The following is a 22,126-nucleotide window of genomic DNA, read 5'->3' as shown; positions in this document are numbered from 1 at the left end:
TTGATTTTTTTTTACAGAGAGGAAGGGAGAGGGATAGAGAGTTAGAAACATTGATCAGCTGCCTCCTGCACACCCCCTACTGGGGATGTGCCACAACAATGGTACATGCCTTTGACCGGAATCGAACCTGGGGCCCTTCAATCTGCAGGCCAAAACTCTGTCCACTGAGCTAGACTTTATTTTTTTTTTTGGATCTTTTTTTTTTTTTTAAATCTTTAAATTCTTTATTAGTTAAGGAATTACAAATGTGTCCTCATCTCCCCCCCCCCATTAACTCCCATCCTCCTCCTCCCCCCCCCCCCCACTCATGCTCTCATCCCTCTGTTGTCCATGTCCATTGGTTTGTGAGCCAGACTTTTTAAAGAGTGATATTAGAAACCACGGTCTGGGCACTAGGTGTGCTTATTGCTATTGGATGTCATTGCCTCTGGGGTTTCTCAGCCGACAGCAGGAAATATATGTGAATATATTAACCTATATATGTATACATATCTACAAATATATGTATAAAAGGCTAATATGCTAAGTGTCCAACCATACGACTGTTTGACCATTTGACCGGTAGCTATGATGCACACTGACCACCAGGGGGTAGACACTCAATGCACAGGCATGGAAACCTGGGACAGACTGATGAATCTCAGGGGGAGGGGGGAGGGTGGGAAGAGATTAACACATTAAGCATCCTGTCAGTCACCAGTGACTGACTATACTTTCCTAATGGAAGACAAAATAGGCTGGGCGCTTAATGTCTTAACCAAAGATCTTATATGCATACTAGAGGCCTGGTGCATGGATTCGTGCACCAGTGGGGTCCCTCGGCCTGGCCTGCGGAGATGGGGCCGAATCCATGCACTGGGCCTCTGACATCCCCCGAGGGGTCCTGGATTGTGAAGGGGCACAGGCCAGGCCGAGGGACCCCATCGGTGAACGAATCCGTGCACTGGGCCTCTAGTTTATATATAATACATGTATATAAAAAACATATACATCTCTATATTAAGCTCAACATGAGTGTATACTGATGTTCTCAACTCTAATCCAGTAACACAGATCATTCTAGCCTTTCGCCTTGCTTGTATATAACTTCCCACTCCAACAGTGAGGAACCTGCCTCTCACCATCCACCCTGTTTCATCGTTCAGTTCCAGTATGCGTGCATGGTGCTTGCAGATTCGTAAAGCCATGCCCCTGGGGAAACGGCTTTACCAAGCAGGGTACAATGCTACGTGTAGCTCCTTCTGCCTTTAGTCTTGTGCGCTCCCTCCTTTCCAAGATTGTGAGGTCGGCATCTTCCCATCCCCTTCAACGAGGCTCTTTCACACATTTACAGTACAGTTCGGTTCTTCTGTCAGTCTGTATTACATCTCCGATCTAAATAACTTTTCTAAAAGTTCACATTCATAAAAGTTCATTTTTTTTGCTGTAAAGTTCTATGGGTTTTTAGACAGGCATTTTTATTGATTTATTGTTTTGACAAAGTATTATGTCATGTATGCACGGTTACAGCACCATACAGAATAGTTTCACTGCCGTAAAACTCCCCTGTGCTTCGCTTATTCAGCCTCCCTCTCCCCCCAACCCCCTGGCCACCACTGATCTGTTTACCACCTCTGTAATTTTGCCTTTTCCATATCTGAGGCCATTTTGTTTTACAGAGGAAAATGGGTCCCCTAACTCCTCCCAGTGGGTGATGTACACAGATGTCTGCTGGTGGAAACCAGACAGAAAAAAGTGGTTTGGGGTCTCATTGTTCAGCTTGAAGGTTTCACTTTGTGGCCCTATTTGCAGTCTTGTGCCTCACTCCACTTCCCACGGTCCCAGTGGTCCCAAGTCCAGAGGCTGTTGGGTTCAATCTCCCCAGAGAATAAACACAGCCTCCTGTAGGGGTGGGAGTGGTGGTCACTCGTTGGTCTAGGTTGAGGGGCACGCTTGGGGCCCACCTGCTTTTTTATAGAGACTTTTGGCCAATCTCCTGTTTTCGCTCTGTGTTGCCTCTCGCTTTTCAGCGGTCGCTGGGCCTCCGGCTCCTGAGCCGTTCTAGAGTTACAGATACCGCTGCTCACTCCTCAGCAGGTCACCGTCTGCAGGCACGCGGGCGTCCGTGCTCCTCTGCTGCGCCACTCCTTTCCTGCTGGCTTTCTGTCTTCCAAGATTACGTTCAGATCTCTTAACCCCTGTTTCATTTCTCTTTGTCTCAGTGGGGTTATGCCATGTTTAACCAGAAGTTTCATTTGCTTTTAGAAATTTGCTATTTTGTGCAATTATAATTACTCTGAAAAAGGTTAAAAAGCCACATTTCCCAGTATGATTTGTCTTTCCTTGATATGTATTTTGGCAGTACAGCTCTTGATGTACAACAGAGTTGAGATTTTTTAAAAAGTGTGCAATTGGTTTCCCCATGAGTATTCCCTGTCTTTTCATGGGCCAGGAATAAACCTATAAAAAAAATGATCAGGCCCTGACTGGTTTGGCTCAGTGGATAGAGTGTTGGCTTGCGGACTGAAGAGTCCTGGTTCGATTCCAGTCAAGGGCATGTACCTTGGTTGTGGGCACATCCCCCGTGGGGGGTGTGCAGGAGGCAGCTGATCAATGTTTCTCTCTCATCGATGTTTCTAGCTCTCTATCCCTCTCGCTTCTTCTCTGTAAAAAATCAATAAAATATTTTAAAAAAAGAAAGATCAGTACCATTCTTTTGAAACTTCCTGAGGTTAACATTTTTGCTTCATATGTGGTTGCTCCTATGGAGACATAACAGTGACTGTCACTGCTGGCAGGATTTGCAAGTTTCTACATTGACGTTTATGGAAGTTTGCTTTCTGACAATGTGTTCTCATTCTTTTTTTAAAGAAATAAATATTTTTATTGATTTCAGAGAGGAAGAGAGAGGGAGAGAGAAATATCAGTGATGAAAAAGAATCATTGATCAGCTGCCTCCTGCACGCCCCCTCCTGGGGACCGAGCCCATAACCTGGGCATGTGCCCTGCCGGGGAACTGAACCATGACCTCCTGGTTCATAGGTCAACACTCAACCACTGAGCCACGCCGGCCGGGTTGTGTTTCTCATTCTTTTGCAGCAAGTGGAATAACAGCAGGTCAGACTGACTTCTGGACAACTTAGCTTTGGACTTATCCTTAAAAAGAATATGGGGCAGAACCCAAGCTCTATTTTCTTTAGTAAAGGAAAATAATGATAAAATTCATAACTGTTCCTATAATTCCAGTAAATGGAACTGGTACCTCTAATGGTTTATGGTTATGTTTTACTGAATGCACTAAAGGGCTGCATGCCTTTTCTTATCCTAAAGGACCAAATGGGATGAGAGGAAGTAGCAATTTTAATAAGGGGTCCCTAGCCCACCATGGACCATATGCCTTCCCTTATGTGGTCTCATTTACTCTCATTCTCCCACTGAGGTTGCTGTGCACCCTGTACAGGTATGAACTTGGGCCTTCTACTTCAAGGATGGCAGAGCCAAAGTGGGAGCCCAGGGCCTGTGCACTTGCCACTGTGCTGCCAGCTTTGGGCTGGGTGTCCAGCTTAGGTCCCATGGTTCCCTGGCTTTGCATCCAGGTCAGTGAGCGTCAGCAGCATGGTGATTAAGCCAGGACTCTGGAGCCAGACCACCCACATGTAAGTATCTATTCCACCATGTTGGGCTCTGTGCCTTAGTTCCTCCATTTGTGAAATGGAGAGAATGATAGTTGCTGTGGGAATTAATATTAGAAACCACCTAGTAAACACTATCCAAGTGTTTGCTAAATAGGTAAATTCTATTGGACTTTTAGTCCTCTCACCTGCTCAGTGTTTAAAGGAAAGCAAATATTTTCTTTAGGCCTTGCCAAAGGCGGGGCTGCGCGGACACAGACATGTGTAGAGGTGAGAGCATTTCCGTTCTTACATGGAAGATTTGGGGCAGATGGGTAACACACTTTAACTGAAATGTCACAGTGCCACCCATCTGAATCCAAGATATGCTTACACCCAGATATCCTTGAACAGCTACATAGAGCTTTAATAAGGGTGAGGATAATCAGACAAGAAATGGTAAAATAATTGAATTATTTTTGTCTTTATTCTACAGTGAGGGGGCAGAGCTGGATGACTCCAAATGCATGTGATCGTTATAATCACTAAGCGTCCTGATTTAGTAGGCTAACTCGGACCTATATAATGTAGATGCCGAAGATGCCAATCTGCTTAGGAAAAAAGCGGAATGAGGTAACAGATAAAAATCAGCTGTATTGTTTGCCACTAAAATTCCAAAGGCTACCCACCTGGCGCACACAAGCCACAAGGAGATGGCAGATACCTTTGGTGATGGCTCTGTTTCCTTTTGTCCACTGGCCATTGTAACCTGTTGTCCCTGTATTGAATAAATCAATGGCAGTTGGTGCCATACTTAAAAAAAAAGTATTTATTGATTTTAGAGAGAGGGAGAGAGAGAGAGAGAAAGAGAGAGAGAGAAACATCGATGTGAGAGAGTAACCGATCAGTTGCCTCCTGCATGCACCCCAACTGGGGACCCAACCTGCAACCTTGGCCTATTTCTTCCCTTCTTTTTTTTTTTTCTTGTAGTTTTTTTCTTTATTGATTAAGGTATTACATATGTGTCCTTATCCCTCCCATTGCCCCCTCCACCCCCCCCCCCCCACTCATGCTCTCACCCCCCTGGTGTCTGTATTCATTGGTTAGGCTTCTATGCATGCATACAAGTCCTTTGGTTGATCTTCCCTTCTATTGAGGAGGAGAGGTGAGATAGGATTGAGGTGGAGGTGCCCAGCTGATCTTCATTAATATCTGGTCAGTTGCTAATTTTAGGAAGCGGCTCATTAGTATTTGGGAAGTATGGTCAAGAATTTCTTCATTCGCCTTTCCCCCACTGGAAAGACCCTGTTGAAATGACATGTCTGTACTTAGTTTCCCAAGTAGTCGGAATTCTGCTGCTACTAATAGTTATCAGTGGAGCGTTTATTGCCAGGAGAAAGAACAGAGGCAATATTACGTATTAGTTAAGAGTTGAGCCCTGGTATCGAACTCCTGGGTTTAAGTCCTCACTGTGTCATTGACAAGCTTTGCGAATTTGAGTAAGTCACTTAACCTTTAGGGGCCTCAGTGTGTTCATCTAAAAAATGTGCATAGTGAGTGCTCCATCCATGTTAGCTGCTGTTAACACCATTGTTATTGTTAATGATTTTGTTAGCTGACCAATGACTGGGACCAGTGCAAGGCCCCTTTCTGGGTCTTTCTCAAGTATGATGAGTGAGATAACCAAATAGCTTCATGCTATGAGACGCTTCCCATCTCTAACTTCAGTTTTTCTCTCTGGCAGCAGCTTCCCAGTGAGTACTGATGACTTCTGTTCATTCTTTCTCTTGCATATTTTTTTCTGGGTCACTACCTGTGAAATCAAGGTTTTCTGGCTTAACATTGAGAATAGATAAACCTTAATTATTTTCCATTACCATGGACCATTAGCTAAGAGATCTGATCTATCACAAATGGAAGAATTTGTTCCAACATTCTTGAAATCTCCCTGCCAGGACAATGTTTAATATAAATATTTTATTGTTGGTGAAGACAGTGCTGCAAAGGAGCAGAGAGTCACAGAGTTATACTGCGAGATTGAGGGGAAAAGGGCTGAAGAGGAAAGCCTGAGCGTGGACATTTGCAGAGCAGCTCAGCTGTTGAAAGTTGGTATTAACACCCAACTTCTCAGAAGCTTTTCCTCAGCCGAGGGGGCTTGGTGGGGCACTGGCTTGAGAGTGTTGCTTAGCAATGAGATGTCAGAGTCAAGCAACCCACCCCCTGCTTCGCCTCCACCAGCCCTCAGCTGCCACCCTGAGGCTCCTATTAGACAATCAAGTGTGCTGGGAGGGAGGGACCAGAGAGAGGGGGCAAAGTTTAGTCATTGAACGAAGCAGCCTGGAGGTATTTAATCTGTAGACCCAGTTCCCCAGCGCCTCCAGCCCGAACTGGAAGCGGGCAGCACTCTGGAGACCAGCGAGTCAACTGCACAGAAGTCTCTGACCACCTCAGGAGAAACCACGCTTGGGGAAAATGTTTGCGGTGCACTTGATGGCGTTTTACTTCAGCAAGCTGAAGGAGGATCAGATCAAGAAGGTAAGGACTCAGGAGGCTGCGAGCGGTCTCATTCTGCACCGACAACACGGATCCCTGCCTACACCTGCGGGGATTGAGAGCTTACTAGAAAACGGGGAGCACAGGGCCAGTAAAACACTCATGGAGGGGGAAGAGGACATTGCCTTTGTCCGGAGCCTGGATCTCACTCAGAGCTTCCTGGCGGATATCCGATGGGAAGGGGATGAGGAGAGAGTCTTCAGTCCCCGTCTAAGTGGTTTGGGGTAAGGGGTGTATGAGAGGCGAGGGTAAAAGGAAAGGAGAGTCATTCTTAAAGAAACGTTGAGAACTTGTAATTTATGTTACTTTTCATGTGCTTGAAAGAATAGAAGGAAGGCACCAGAGGGATGGGAGGTTTAATGTACAGTCATTGAAATACTTATTTGCATGTGCTGCTTGCCAGTGGTAGGCTACTAACGGCGTGCATTGTTTTGCCACTTTGTCCAAGAAACCTGCCTACAAAATTCGTTCCAAGGTGACTGGTTAAAAGTTGCCAAGGCTCACCTGGGGGCCATCAGCATTTTCCCAGCTGGCACGAACTCAGCCTGTCACTCTGGCCACACCAGCCACCAGCTCAAGGAAGTCCTCCCCGCAGGTGGACTTAGCCAAGGTCACCCAGGTACTTAAGGTGGTGCTGGGGACGAAGCCGAAGGGCTGGCTCCTCCTCCTGCATCCTTTCCCTGGTGCCCCGATGCCTCTGGGCTTCTCCAACAGACTCTCACTACATCCTGCTCATTAGAGAGTTGGGTTCGAGGTTACAGCAAATGTAAGAATATGATAAACTCACCAGGTTTAACCTGTCCTAGTTTTCACTCGTTGCTTAGATCCATGAAGCCCTTTATGGCTTCTGAGGGAGGTGGGACGTGCTAGGCAGCCCGGCTCAGGACTTCACTTTCTGCTCTTACCTGCTCAGTAATGATGAAACGGGCCCCAAGGGGAGTCTTTGGACCTTGAACCTGTGGTTCTGCAAATGAGTTTCCTTCCCTTGGGCCTCTGTGGTGGTTCATCTTTCGTTACAGCCTCGAATCAGGCGGGTCTGATTGTCCACAGCCCCGTGCAGGCTCAGGAGGCCCCTGTGAGTGGAAACGCAGCCTCCACTGGGTGGTTCCCGTTCTTCTGGCTGGAGGGTCAGCCTCTGTCTAGGCCCGGAGCTGACCTTCCCGCCCTGTGCGAGGCAAGAAAGCTTGCGAGAGGAACTGAGAAGGGACAGCCGGGAACACGCTCTAGCCACCTTAAGCTAGTGACTCCCCAGGTGTCAGGAGTCTATGGGAGGCTGGTTTATGGGTTGCCAGGATGAGTCACAGCTCTGAGAACACAGCTCCATGTGCCGGAAACACACCTGGTCAAAAGGCACAGGCTCTCCCACTCCCGGCAGGTAGCCTGTCCCCTCTTTCATTCCCGTGCTTCCTCCCTCTGGAGCTGCCAAGATCCTGAGCCCCACTTGCTGCTAGGGTTTCTATTCAGACCCTGGAACAATTTTTTAAAAACTCCTTATACCAACGTTAAAACAGAAACAAAATACAACCTAATGGATGGAAGAGAAGGAAGGAGGGAAGAGAAGGAAGGAAGGAAGGAAGGAAGGAAAGGGAAGGGAAGGGAAGGAAGGAAGGTTATTCTGATAGCTTCAATATATTGACATTTTTTTTTAGAAATTTTCTTTTTTTTAAAATATATTTTTTATTGACTTCAGAGAGGAAGGGAGAGGGAGAGAGAGATAGAAACATCAATGATGAGAGAGAATCATTGGTTGGCTGCCTCCTGCACGCCCCCTACTGGGAATGGAGCCTGCAACCCAGGCATGTGCCCTTGACAGGAATCGAACCCGGGACCTTCAGTCCGCAGGTTGACACTCTACCCATTGAGCCAAACCAGCTAGGGCTATATTGACATTATTTGACCTACAGATAACATTGGGCTGGGCCTGGTCACTGACCCGTAAATTGCCCACTCAAAGAAAAGGACTGGTTAGATTTTCAAAGTGTTCTTTTTACAGTTTAGAAAGTCAACATTACGAAAAGTGGAAATGTCACCTTTAATCCCACCCCCCTCACAGCTGTATTTGTGTGTGGAAGCCCGAGTAGTCTTTTCTCACAGCAGATGTTTTTACATTTATATTGTACATACAATTCTGGTCGTGTGTCCTTCGCTTACTGTTAGATTGTAACCACTTATGTACATTTCTCCATTTCTTTATGATTATTTTAATATCTAATATTTAATCAAGTTGGCTATGCCATAACTTTCCCCTTTTGTTGGACAGGCTATTTTCAAAAATATTTTTTTTAACAGTTAAAAAATGACTGGCTCAGTGACTAACGTCAGCCTATGAACCAGGAGGTCATGGTTCAATTCCCAGTCAGGGCACTTGCCCGGGTTGCAGGCTTGATTCCCATAGTGGGTGTGCAGGAGGCAGCCCATCAATGATTCTCTCATCACTGAGATTTCTCTCTCCCTCTCCCTTCCTCTCTGAAATCAATAAAAAATATTTTAAAAAATTGCTATAATAAACATCCATTTGTATTTAATGTTCTCCACCTTTGGGATTATTTCCTAAGGATGGATTCCCAGAAGTGAAATCACTGAGTCAAAGAGTTGAACCTTTTTATGACTTTTTTATTATTGTTAATACGTTGTTAATATATTTGTATTGATTTCAGAAAGGAAAGGAGAGGGGGAGAGAGATAGAAATATCAATGATGAGAGAAAATCCTTGACTGGCTGCCTCCTACACGCCCCCTACTGGGGATCGAGCCCGCAACCCTGGCATGTGTCCTTGACTGGAATTGAACCTGGGACCCTTCAGTCCGCAGGCTGACGCTCTATCCACTGAGCCAAACCAGCTAGGGCTTTTTATGACTCTTGATTCTCAATATGGGACCTTTGGACTATGTGGTCACTAAAGTTCCCTGCAGCTCCCCCATCTGTCATTCCCTAAGCTCTGAGCTTACATTTTAAGTTTGCTCTTCCTCCGTGCTGCTTGCTGGCTCTTTCGTTTAGAAGATATCCCACGTCTAGTTTGTGAGTCACTCCAAAGTGGGCCTGGTTACGCCACCTAAGCGCCTCCCTCAGTGCCTGAAACATGTATGCCTGGTCACACAGGCCCACAGTCTCCTATCTGAGTCTAAAATACAAGGTCTCTCCCCACCTCCCCCATGTATGTTTCATTCTTTCCTTCTGAATAAATTAGAAACTCTTCTTAGTTGACACTCTTTCTGTCCTAACTTTAACTTATAGGAGCAGCAGGAGCAGTAAGTAGCCCAGAGCCCTCAGTGATGGTTAAACTGTAGCTTGCAAATGGCCCAAACAGCCTCAGAACCATTGCTTACACGGAGGGATGGCCTGGGGTGCCCAGAGAAGTTCTCTGAGGTTGAGCAAAAATGAGCAATAGGCTTAGGGGCACTGTCTGAGGGGCCCTGGGCGATAAAGGGGGCAATGTGGTTCTTGTGCACGTCGCACCCTTCCCAAGCCCCAATTACTCGGGTCACGTCCCTTTTGTTGGTTTCCCATGTGCGTGGCAGTGCCAACCAATTAGTCATGAACAGACTCCGGGCGAACGGAAGTCCTTAATGAAGCGTGGCCTGGTTCTGTCCTGTCTTCTCAACACGTTGAAAGCCCGATTGTCCTGTTCTGGTAACGGCCCCTGAGGGTTTTCTGGCCTCTCTTTGGCCCCAAGTCTCTGGAGCCGTGGTTTGTTTCACTGGCTTGGTGTCTGTATTGGCTCCGACTGAGCTGGGATGCCGGCCTCGAGGCCTATCTGATGGTTGGGCACCTGTCCTGCGATGAAGGTTCATGTGGCCCTTGTTTTCTTGATATAATTAGTCTGCTGGGCTTGTGGTCCTGCACGAAATTGTGAAGCAAAACCAGGCCATGTGGTGAGGACGTGGGGACTGCACTGTAGTCCCAGGGCTGCCACGGACCTGCAGCTGCTCAGGGGCTCTGAGCCTGCGAGGCCTCCTCTCAATAGGGGCTAGGATTCCTGCCTCACCTGGCGCCTCAAGGAATGCCATGGAGAGCAGGTGAGGGACATACGTGAAGTACTCTGTAGGCTGCAAGCACGTACTTAGCCTTAGATGAAAGTGTGGGAGGGCAATTCGTCCAGAAACCTGCTGGGATCAAGTTTTGTGACCTGGACGGACAGAGAGGCCGCTCAGTATACAAAGTAGGGGTGGCAAGTGCAGGCGCCTATGCCACAGCCCCTCTTCCTGCCCCGGTCAGTAATCCATGCCAGGGAGCCTTGGGGACCCAGGTTGCCCCCACCACATGATGCACAGGAGGGAGGAGGCTGTTTTGCCATTCTTGTTTCTTTATAAATATGTTTTTATTGATTTTAGAGAGAGATGAAGAGAGAAGGATAGATAAAAACATCATTGATGGGCTGCCTCCTGCACAACCCCTACTGGGGATCAAGCCTGCAACCGGGGCATGTGTCCTACCTGGGAATCAAACCAGTGACCTCTTGGTTCATGGATTGATGCTCAACCACTGAGCCACACCAGCTGCGCTGTTCTGCCATTCTTGATGGGACACTGTTACCTTCAAGTGGATGGAGCAGAACCAGTGATTTTTATAACTTCCCTCCATTGGGGGATCCTGGTTACCTGAGTGGTATCATGAACAGACTCAGGGCAATTTGAGCTGGCTTTAGAAATTAAACATCTTAATTAGAATAACCTCAGTTAAAAACAATGGGGAGGGGACCATTCCCCCGCCCCCCACATGGGAGTCCGTTCTGTGGGACTCTTCCCCCTCCCTGCGTGGGAGCCTGTACTTGTTCTCCAATAAATTTCCACCTTTGCGATACCAAAAAACCCCCCCCCAATCCCCCACCCCCCAAAAAAAACAAAGCACCAACAACAATGGAGATGTGAAGGACTAGATTTTAGAGAGTGTGGCTGGAAACTGAATTTAGCTCTGAGCTTCCTGGCAGCCTGTAAACAAAGGGAAACATGTTTGGATATATAGTGTCATCATTGGCTGAAAGCAAGCTCCCGCGTGTAGGAGTCCCAGGTTCTAGCTATAGCTAGTCTTTTCCAGAGGAGAGACAATGGGACAGTGGTGAGGGCTCGGAACTGGGAATTAGAAACCCTGAATCTTTCTTAGTTTTTGTGCCTCCACTGTCCCATCAGAAAAATGGGGGAATCGTTTCTTCCTCAAAGCTTGCCCTTTGGAGGAATAAATCCCACCTCCCCCAGCCTTCCATTCCATTCTGTTCTCCCAGCTCCCTTCCTTGTCTCCAGCTTGAGGATCCGCATCACTAAGCGGTCCCCTTGTGACATGGTCATGAGCGTGGGAATGTGCAGCAGCCACCCCTGTCCTTCCAGGTGGACAGGTTCCTGTATCACATGCGGCTCTCCGACGAGACCCTTCTGGACATCATGGCGCGGTTCCAGGCTGAGATGCAGAGGGGCCTGGGGAAGGACACCAACCCCACAGCCTCCGTGAAGATGCTGCCCACCTTTGTCAGGGCCATTCCGGACAGATCAGGTGAGGGGCTGGGGCTGCCAGGGATCTGATCCCCCTGGGTCCTTCCTGGCCGATGGACCTGAAGTTTGCTCCTGTGCCTTGACTTACCTCTTCAGCCCTCTCCACATCACCCCCACCTCCGATGCTCTATGCTTAGTCACACTCAATACCAAAAGATTTGAACCAAGGTTCAAATGTGCCTCCCTTTCTCTCTGCCCCCTTAGCTCCACACACTCTGCTCCCTCTCCTGCCGGGACATCTCAGCATTCTTCCCCTGGGGCACCCCAGCTCAGCTCTTCTCTCTCAGTGGAGAGTTCCCTGCCTGTGCCTGGGAAGCACCCCCATGCTGGGCTCGGTGCCTGCCACCTGCTGTGTGTGCGAGTCTCCCCAGTGTCCTAGCACCTCGCACAGTGCCTGGTGCATACTGGGCCCCGAAATGTTTGTTGACTGCATATAAATGGCATTTCCTTCCTTGGTATTATTTCACTCCAAAGCATCGAGAGTCTAGGCTAATAGTAAATATTAGAAGATGCCATGACGTAGTAGAAAGAATATTAAATGATGATATTCAAGAAACCCGGGTTCTAGGCCCAGCTCTGCTGTTCCTCAGTGACAGTTCACAAAAGGTCTAGTCTCAGTTTCTCTATCTGTAAAATGAGGGAGGTGGCCTCTGTATAAGTTTTCTGTTGCTGCTGTAATAAGTTACCACAAATTTAACAGCTTGAAACAACACAAATTTATTCTCTTTCAGCTGTGGAGGTCAGAGTGGGAGTGGGTCACCAGGGCCATAATCAGGGTGTGGGAAGGGCTGAGTGCCCTCCAGGGCTCAGCGTGGGGGAGCCTGTCCCTTGCCTTCTCAGCTGCAGGAGGCTCCTGCATTCCCCGCTCCAGCCTCTCTCCACCTCCCAGCCAGCAGCGTAGCACCTTCCAATATGTCTCTGACTCGCCCTTGCGCCTCTTCCCCACGTAAAGTCCCTGTGATTTACCTGATGCCCCTCAGATCATCCATGATCTCCCAACCTCGAGCTCAACTGATGAGCAACTTTGATTCTGTCTGCAACCTTAATCCCCTCTTGCCATGCTAATGTATCCACAGGATCCGGGGATTAGGATGTGGGTCTCTCTTTGCTTACCACAGTCTAGAGACCTCTAGAAGGAATTTTGAGGTTCCGTACACTCCTCTATTCTCAGCCTCTGGGAAGAGCCATAGGAGGAAGGAACTGGTGTCTGCCAGGCACCTCCTGGGGTCCTCACTGTCTCACACAGTCCCCACAAGAACCCCGTGGTCAGATGAGATACCGAGGACCGAAGGGGTTCCCCAGTGTCAGGGTCCCAGTGCTCCAACCAAGCTCCAGCGGGGGCTTTGGGCTCTTGAAGAAGCCGGGATTAAAGTTTGGGGGCCTTCAGGGCCTGTGATTGGACTAGCCAGGTTCTGGGCCCCTTTGGGACAATGCCTGAGTCAAAGTTGTTAGGCTCTGCCGTTTGAGGGGCCCTGGGAGCTGTGATGAGAGAGACCTGTTCCCTGGCAGGCGGGTGGGTGCGTAGGGTGGGCAGTGTACCGCCTGGAGGAGCATAAGTTTTGGAGAGAGGCTGTGCTGCTTTGAAATCTTGCCCGGTTCCTGGTACTTTTGCTCTGAGAGTGCCGAGGGGACTGTGGTCCTTGACGGGTCACCCAGCTGCTCGGAGAAGCACCTGAGTCATGGGGTGTGTGGGGGGAGGCACCAGGGCAAAGTCCTCCTGGCTTCCTGTGCTGGGCTCCTCCTGCAGAGGTGTGTCCCCAGAGGCACCAGAAAGTGGCCTTGGATGGTCTGGAGCCTGCGGCCGGATGTGCCTTCCAGAAGGTTTGGAAGTGAAACTGACCAAGTTTCAGACACCCCCTCCTCCTCAGGCCAAGAGACACACCTATGCTCTTCCCTGTCTCCTCAATAGCCCTTACCGTGACCCTGCTCCAGGGGGTCCCTGCACCCAGAGGCCTGGGCACGTCCACTGCACTCCTGTCCTCACCAACTTCAGGGTCATTAGGAGCAGATGAGGCAGGGGTGTTTCAAAGTCTCCAGAATGTTGTCCCAATAACTCTGTGAGCTGGTGGTGGCATTTCATGATTCCTCACCAACAAGCAGAACTCTGCTGATCCCTCAGGCCTACATTTCAGAAATGTATACAGTTTCCGGAGAAATCCCTCTGAATTCTCCCACTGCAGGGCCCGCGCCTTTCATCCGAACCCACCCGAGACGGGTGGCCTGTGTGAGCTTTAGTCCCAGTGTATCAGCCAGGGAGCCACAATGGGCTGTTCTTACAAAAGTGCCTTAAAAGTGGTGTTATTGCAACACGTCAGTTGACCAGCAATTTCCCTCTGTGTCTATTTCGCAAGGAGTGAATCTGAATGGCCAGCTGGGGTCAGGGGCTACAGTCAGGAGTCAGGTTTTCCCAGGCCGGGGGTCACATGGCACAAACAAGGCCACTTGGGGGCCTGGGCTTCTGGGCATGGCGTTTCACTTACGCGTGCCTTCGGCATACATCATGACACATGCCGGGCCCATGCAGCCACTTCTCAGGCGATGTTATAGAGAGGCTTGCTGGTTCAAAGGTTTGCACACCCGAGTTCTCATCCCACACCTGCGGCTGACGCTGAAGACACTGGCAGGGTCCTGGGCAGGACTTCTGTCTGGATCCCAAGGTGAAGTCGCTAAGAGGGGCTGTCATTTCCCCTTTTATTAATCGCATCTGCCTTGCGCTGGGCTGGGTGGTGTTATTTTCTCATTTTGAAGCAACTCTGGCCCCAAATATTGAGCATCCTTGGCCCTTAAGGGCCATCATTTGGTCCCCGTCTCCCTTTCCTCCTGGAGCATTTTGCCTCTGCCCTTGAGACAGAGGCTTGTATGGGACTGTTTCTCTTCCCTGCACTTCCCCGCACTTCCCTCCATGCTTTATCTAGAATAGGCCCTGCCCCCAAGGCCCACCTCTCCTACCACCTGCCTGAAGAGTGGGAGGCCATGAGAGACTTGGGTCACCCCTTCCCCTCCTCCCCCTCCTCCCCCTCCTTCCCTTCCTTCCCCTCTTTGCCTCCTCCCCCTCCTCCCTTTCTGCCCCTTACTGGGAGGGCTCAGGTCAGTGGCTGCACTTCTGCAGCCCCAGTGAGTGTGCACAGTGACATTCACACCTGGGGTGGTTGTAAGACTCAGTGACATTTCTTACCTGTCCAACTTCTCATGCACATCTTGCCATGTAGCAGACCCTCCATATCTGAAACTTTTTTGTTTGTTTTTTAATAGAAAATGGGGAGTTTCTTTCCCTGGATCTTGGAGGATCTAAGTTTCGAGTGTTGAAGGTGCAAGTCTCTGAAGAGGGGAAACAAAAGGTCCAGATGGAGAGTCAGTTCTACCCAACACCCAATGAAATTATCCGCGGGAACGGCGCGGAGGTGCGGCGCAGGGCTCTGTGGAGTGCAGGGGGGTGGGGGGGGGTGGGGGGGGTGGGGGGTGGGGGGGTGGGGGCGGGGGGGGGCGCGGGGCCTTGTCTGTGAGCGGCTGCGCTGTAGCCCAGGGTCCTGTGCTCTCTCTCCTCTGCAGCTGTTTGAATACGTGGCTGACTGTCTGGCAGATTTCATGAAGACCAAAGGGCTGACGCATAAGAAATTGCCCTTGGGCATGACCTTCTCTTTTCCCTGCTGGCAGACTAAACTGGAAGAGGTAAGGCCTGGCTGGGGAGGGGAGCAGCTGTGCAGGGTTTGGAGTTTGGGGCTGGAGAATGTGTAGGAGTCAGGCTGGGAACAGGGGGCATCAGCAGGAATTCTCTTGCTTGTTATTTTCTTTTTATTCCTGTAAACGATGAAGTGAAAATGTGAGACAGAGCACTGGTTAACGTGCTGCCTTGAGTTTACATCCACGTGGGCACAGCACAGGAATGAAGCGGTTTTCACCCGTAGCTCAGTGGTTCTCAGACCTCGGCTGTGTCAGAATCTGCTGGAGGGCTTGTTGAACTCGGGTTCTGGGCCCCAGCGGGCTTCTTAATCAGTGGGGCCTTAGACTGGCATTTCCAACAGGTTCCCATGTGATCAGGATGCTGCAGGTCTGAGATAAGAGGCGGAAGGCTCAGGGAATCTCTCACCTCTGCACCCGTAGGAGGAGGGTCGAGGTAGGGTCGCCGGGGTGACAATGTTGTGAGCAGACACCTCACTTGGGATGTGGTCTCAGCTGCGCCACTAGCCTGCTTAGGGCTCAGGCAATTCATCTCCATGTGCCTCCAGTTTTCAATTTAATAGGGAGATGTCAAACCCAATTTTATGTTCATCTGTGAAAATAAATAAGGTCCATGTAAAAGGAGAATAAACTTTCTGGGGCCAGGGGTCACAGTCAAGAGTCAGGTCTTCCCGGGCCACACCTGTCTGGGGTGGGGGCCCACGATCCCCTGCGGCACATACCGGTCGTACGTGACCCCAGCTGACCATCATTTCCTGGACCACCTAGATATCACAGCCTGTCCATCCAGGGATGTATTTGATATTGTTGACTCTGGGTGACGGAGGGTGGAATCATTGTTTGGAAAGTTGTGTTGCCTGGGCCATTCTTTGGCTCGTTGAGCCCCTGGTGTTCTCATCTGTAAAACACGGTTCATGGTATTTACCTGCCGGGCCAGGTAAAGCCCAGACAAAACACCTGCAACGCCCAGCTCTGTGCCTGGTGCCCAGCGGTCGCTGCAGGGGAGGACGGCTGTCCCTGTGGGACTTTCTCTCCCCGCGTTGTACCTTGTCCCCGTTTCTGAGATGCTTCTGGAGGGCGGCACTGTTTTGTGTTGTTCTTCCTCCCCGCCCCAGGCTCTGGCTCCGTCCTGGTTTTCATGGCGCCCAATCACTATCTGACAATTGAAAGGTGTCATCAGTCACTTACTTGATTCCATTAAATGAGAAATTGCCATCATCTATCTATACCGGGCGTGGACTGAAGTTTACTTTTTTGTTATTTTATGAAGGAAGGGTGGGGGGAAATAGTATGAAGAAGGGTTCGGGGGATGTTAGAAGAGGCCAGCGGAGCTCTGCTCTGTTTCATCCCTGTCTGGCTAGAAGAGCAGAGGTGCCGGGGTCAGTAGAGGAAGTGGAAGGAGGAGCCAGGAGTCAGGAATCAGGACTGGAGACTGGATTCACCAAACAGCGCAATCTCTCTGATCCAAGCTCAGGAACAGAGACCCCGGGAAGAAGGAAGAGAATTCTCAAGCTCTGTGGGAGGTCATTTGACTTTGAGAACCAAACTTGAATATTTTCTTTTTTAAAATTTATTTTTATTTTTTTATTTTTAGAGAGGAAGGGAGAGGGAGATAGAGAAACATCAGTGTGGGAGTGGAACATTGATCAGCTGCCTCCTGACAAGCCTACAACCCAGGCATGTGCCCTGACTGGGAATTGAACCAGCAACCTTTTGGTACATGGGATGACACCCAACCAACTGAACCAATAGGCAAGCCAGAGCTTGCCTATTTTCTTGGTAATTAAGGGTGAATGTATGGTTTGTTCATACAGGAACTTTCTTTTTTTAAATTTTGTTTTATTGCTTAAAGTATTACAAAGAGTAGTACATATGTCTCCTTTTTCCCCCCTTGACCTTTCCCCCTGCTTCCCCTACCCCTCAGTGTCTTGTGTCCATTGGTTATGCTTATATGCATGCATACAAGTCCTTTGGTTGATCTCTAGGAACTTTCAATAATAATAATAATAATAATAATAAACACTGTTCCTCAGATTTTAACACTATATCTTGTACTATGTGAACTCTTTATGTGTATTATCTCATTAAAATAAAAGACAATCATCTGAGGTAGATATAATTATTTTCACTTTATATTTGAGAAAAACTGCAGCTCAGAGAGTTAAGAGACTTGTCCGAGGCCACACAGCCAAAAGGGACTCAGCCCAAGCTCAAAACCTTCCTGATCAAATTGCCTTTCCAGAAAGACACAGCTCTAGAACTTGGTTTGTAATGCCAGGAAAGCATTTTGACCCATTTGTGTCATATTCCAATAAGGATTTTTCAAGTGACATTTAAACTAGGGAAGGGTGCTTGATTATATCAAGGAAGTGAGGACTGCTTTTTCTCATCAGAGTTAAGTTGAATTACTTGTATTTTATAAAGTGTCCTCCCAACTGCCTCTCAGTGAAGTCGAAGGTCAGGGAGAAAAGCTTTACCCAGGAGATGAATGAACAGTAGTAACTGAGCGGGCACAGCTCTGAGCCATGATTCTGCCGCAGCTGTCGGCTTTGTGACACTACGACACAGGCTCTTGGGGACGGAGGTCTGAGCGGCCATGTACGTGCAGAGGAGGTGGGCGGGGAGCCTTCAAGAGGAGGTCTGGCTGAGGGGGCTTCTTCGTGAAATGAGAAAATGATTAAAGACGCTAGGGCCTGGGAATTAAGAGAGGAGGTCACTCTGTTCATTTTTTTTTAAAATGAGGGAACAGAAAAGCCTTAGCTGAAGAGAAGTTTCTGTGTGTTTCTAATCATAAAAGACAATAGAAATGACCTGTCATCCCAGCCTTCAGAGATACCCACTACTAGATTGTGGGTTTTCCCTCCAGTCACGTCTATATTAAATATTGATGTTATGCTGTATATGTAGTTTTTAAAAATATAGTTCTATGAACTGCTTTTCCCCACCAACTGTCCATCACAAGCATTTATTCTCCACTCCTCCATGTACCCTCCCCCGAGCAGGTCCCACGCTGTCCCAGCAGCTTTTTGGTGGGGACGCCGCCCCTCAATGTCTTGGGTGAGGCAGGGATGTTACCCTAGCACAGTGATGGCGAACCTATGACACGCGTGTCAGAGGTGACACGCGAACTCATTTTTTTGGTTGATTTTTCTTTGTTAAGTGGCATTTAAATATATAAAAGAAATATCAAAAATATAAGTCTTTGTTTTACTATGGTTGCAAATATCAAAACATTTCTATATGTGGCACGGCACCAGAGTTAAGTTAGGGTTTTTCAAAATGCTGACACGCCGAGCTCAAAAGGTTCGCCGTCACTGCCCTAGCATGTGAAGGCAGAAGTTAGGGAGAGTGGCCGCTGGGCGGCGCTGTGGCTGCCAGTTGGGAGTCCCGCCGAGCTCTGTCCTTCACTCCCTGTGAGACCTAGAGTGATTTCCCTCCTCTAAGTCTCAGCTTCTTTACCCACAAACTGAGGGGGTGGGAAGATGTGGTCAGGGTGTTTGTGAGTTTGGGCTCAGCTACGCTCAACTGTGTGGCCTTCACCTCCACGATCTCGTCCAGCCGGAAAAATTCTATGATTTTTTTGCTAGCTTAGACATGAAACTCATGGGAAACCCAATTTTAAGCAAATCATGGATAATGCAAAATGAGAACCATTTTTCGAAGGTGCAGTTAAGTTCCTGAGGGAGTTCTGCAAGGCAACACCATGTTAGTCCTGTTTTGTGGAGCTGGCAAACCTTACATTCTGCACACATATGTATCAGCCACACAGCAGGCATTTCCATCAGTGCATTCCTGTGACAGGCAGGGAAGTGACCTTTCCATTTTACAGGTGAGTAAACTGAGGGTCAGAGAGTTAAGGGCCTTGTCCGATGTCCCTGAGCCCAAGTGTCCTGACTCTTTAGCATTGTTCTTTCTGCCACTGCATGTAATGTTCCAAACTGCTCAGATGGGAATGATAAAGATCTATAATAATAAAAGCATAATATGCTAATTAGACTGGACGTCCTTCTGGACAAAGCCGGGGCTGCAAGGGAAGCCCGGGTCCCAGGTGCCAGAGCGGGGAAGCCGGTGCCAGCAGCTGGGGGGAAGGAAGGCCTACTCTTGCAGGAATTTTGTGCATTGGGCCTCTAGTGTTTAAATATTAGCAAAGGCCTCTGAAGAAATACTGAAAGAATTGGGCGATGCAGCTTAAAGAAGAGAAGACGGGGGGTTGCACTTTAAGCATACAATCCCTGCAGCTCAGGTTCAGAACTGAACACCTTCTTTGTTTTGACTGGATCCGAATTCTTCCCCCAGGGTGTCCTGCTTTCATGGACCAAGAAGTTTAAGGCCCGGGGAGTTCAGGACACAGATGTCGTGAGCCGTCTAACCAAGGCCATGAAAAACCACAAGGTAGGAATTTGCTCAGCTCCCAGTCCTAGCCGTCTCTGAGGGCGGGTCACACGTGCCTGCCCCTGAAGGAGGACAGGGAGAGGAACCACCCTCAGGGGAGGTCTCAGGGCAATGCAGGCGCCGCACTTCGGATAAACCCACAGGGGAGCCTTGGTCTGCGGACCTTGTTCCAGTTACTGTTGAAAGTGGGCCCCACTGCCCAGGGACCTCCCCATTTGTACAGCCCCTTCAGGGGTCCTGGTTAGACCCCCTGCTGTGTGTGATGCTCCAACTCCTGCCTCTCGCTGAGGCTTAAAATATACTTTTTTTTCCAGTCTGACTCTCTAGGCCACTTTCCATGCTCCCTTAGTTGGACTATTTGTTGAATAAATGTTATAACCGCAAAAGCAAGGCATGCTCCTTGCCAGTGGAAAAGCACACAAGTGAACCCAGATGATTTGTCACCCCGACAGCAAGAGGACTGTTTTGATGGGAACCCTTCCGTCTTTTATTCTCTTTAAAGCTGTGATCGTATTCTCTTAAAGTCTGTTTTTCTCTTATTGTTTTCATTTTACTTTAAAACATTCCCTCGAACCTTGGGGAATGTGGTGCAGTAACCCAGGTTGACTTGGCGGAATGAGAAACCGGGTGGGGACTTGCCCACAGCTGAGGACTCGAGTATCTCCTCCTGAGAACACCATTGCTTCCAGGACAGACATGTTCTGCTCAGGGTCCCTCAGGCGAGGGCTGGAGCCCAGGTGGTCTGTCCCTCCTCTTCCTCGGCACAGGGGCCATCAGCCATACAGCAGCAGCATGGGTTCCCCCACGAGCTCCCACCGAGACCCCTGACCTTGACAAAGGCCTTGCTCCTTCCAGGCAGGCCCCATAGGCAGGATCTAGGGACTTTCCCAACAGCCCCCTTCACTGCTTTTGCTTTCTCCGTGCGGTCAGACAGAGGGATGACACTCCCTTCCCACCCACTAATGCTTGTGTTCCAACAGGACATCGATGTGGATATCCTGGCCTTGGTCAATGACACCGTGGGAACCATGATGACCTGTGCCTATGATGACCCCTCCTGTGAAGTTGGAGTCATCATTGGTAACAAGCTGACTTGCTTTTTGGGGATGCGGGTACGGGGCTGGGGTGGAGCTTAGTTTCAGCAAACTCTGAGCAAATTCTGTGGGAAGGGGACTGGTGCTTTCTGCTTAGGAGAAACAACAGAGGACGATGAAAAATTCATTCATTCACTCAACAAGTGCTTGCTGGGTGCCTACTGTGTGTCAGGCCCAACTCTGCATTGGGTTCTCAGGGTGAGTTAATACTCAGGGTCCCTGTGTTCATGGGGCTTTCAGTGGGGAGGTGGGGGGCAGATCACATCAAAGGGCCAAAGAGGCCTAAAGGAGTAAGATCATGTCAGGTGGTTCTGACTGTGAGGAAGAAAATGCAGCGGGGGGGTGACCGAGAGTGAGTGTGAGGTGGTCAGGGCAGGATGCTCTGAGGGGTACATTTGAGCAGGGACCTCAGCAACGAGGAGGAGGGAGCCAAGTAAGATCCAGAGGCGAGTCCTTGGCAAAGGAAAGAGGACACCTCTGGCCTCTGAATGGGACTGGGTCTGGGTGCTCGGGGAAGCACCCTGAAAGGCGGAATGGCGGCTGCATCTGGTGAATGGAGGCTGGGAGTAGTAGGGTATTCAGGTTGGAGAGAGTGGACGGGACCGGGCATAGGTCACAGACACAGTCATGGAGGGTCTTTGGCTTTTGCCCCAAAAGAGACAGGAAGGCACTGGAGGATGTTGGGGGGATGGATAAGTGGGGTGCGCATTTTTAAAAAGCTCATTTTGGCTGCTGTGTGAAAAGTTGACTATTGGGGGCAACAGTGGAAGCAAGGTGACCGGCTAGGAGACCATTGCACTGTGTAGGTGAGACGTGGTGGAGGCCTGGGCCAGGGGGTGGGTCCCCGAGCTGGGAGGGGCTCTCCTAGAGGGTTCAGGAGAAGTCCGTCTGGGGGACAATTGAAGCCAAATGGATGGGATTTATAGGCTGTTCTTGGATATGCCCTTCCACCTCCCCATCCCTTTACTGCTGCTGGAAGAAGTTTTCTGCATGGTTTTTTCTTACTTTCTAACTACATTCTCCTGAGCCTGACTTTCCCAAAGGGCAGGAGCTTTACCCCTGAGGGGCTTGATCAGCCTCCCCCCTCCCCCCGTCTCTGGAGCCCGCACCTCAGCATGGGCCGGCATGTCCCTCAGCCACTGTCACTGGGCTGTCCTAGTGGCTGGGTCAGGTAACCCGGCACAGTGACGGAGTGCAGGGTGCGGGCCATGCCTAACAGTGTCCGTGCTTTCCTGAGAAAGTGTGTCCAGATGCTGCATTACATTTTGCTTTTCTGCCTTCTTGTTTCTCGTGCTGGCTTTTAAATCCTCACACCACAGGGCCGGCCAGGAAGACG

The 22,126-nt window shown here is 49.3% G+C and overlaps 1 protein-coding gene across 1 annotated transcript in view; it reads left to right on the top strand.

The window, feature by feature from the left end:
• Window positions 1-6,062: 6,062 nt before the first annotated feature.
• The window catches only part of HKDC1 (hexokinase domain containing 1), a gene marked incomplete at both ends in the record, with an annotated part of 37,603 nt that continues 21,539 nt past the window's right edge, over window positions 6,063-22,126 (top strand). The window contains 6 exons of the mRNA XM_081105085.1: window positions 6,063-6,125; window positions 11,465-11,627; window positions 14,879-15,027; window positions 15,176-15,295; window positions 19,601-19,696; window positions 20,677-20,776. Coding sequence (XP_080961211.1) covers window positions 6,063-6,125; window positions 11,465-11,627; window positions 14,879-15,027; window positions 15,176-15,295; window positions 19,601-19,696; window positions 20,677-20,776 — 691 coding nt within the window. The remainder of the gene's footprint in view (window positions 6,126-11,464; window positions 11,628-14,878; window positions 15,028-15,175; window positions 15,296-19,600; window positions 19,697-20,676; window positions 20,777-22,126) is intronic.

Source organism: Myotis nattereri (genome assembly GCF_964212035.1).
Source record: "Myotis nattereri genome assembly, chromosome: 13".
NCBI classification, from domain to species: domain Eukaryota; kingdom Metazoa; phylum Chordata; class Mammalia; order Chiroptera; family Vespertilionidae; genus Myotis; species Myotis nattereri.
This window is presented reverse-complemented; position numbering and strand designations above follow the sequence as displayed.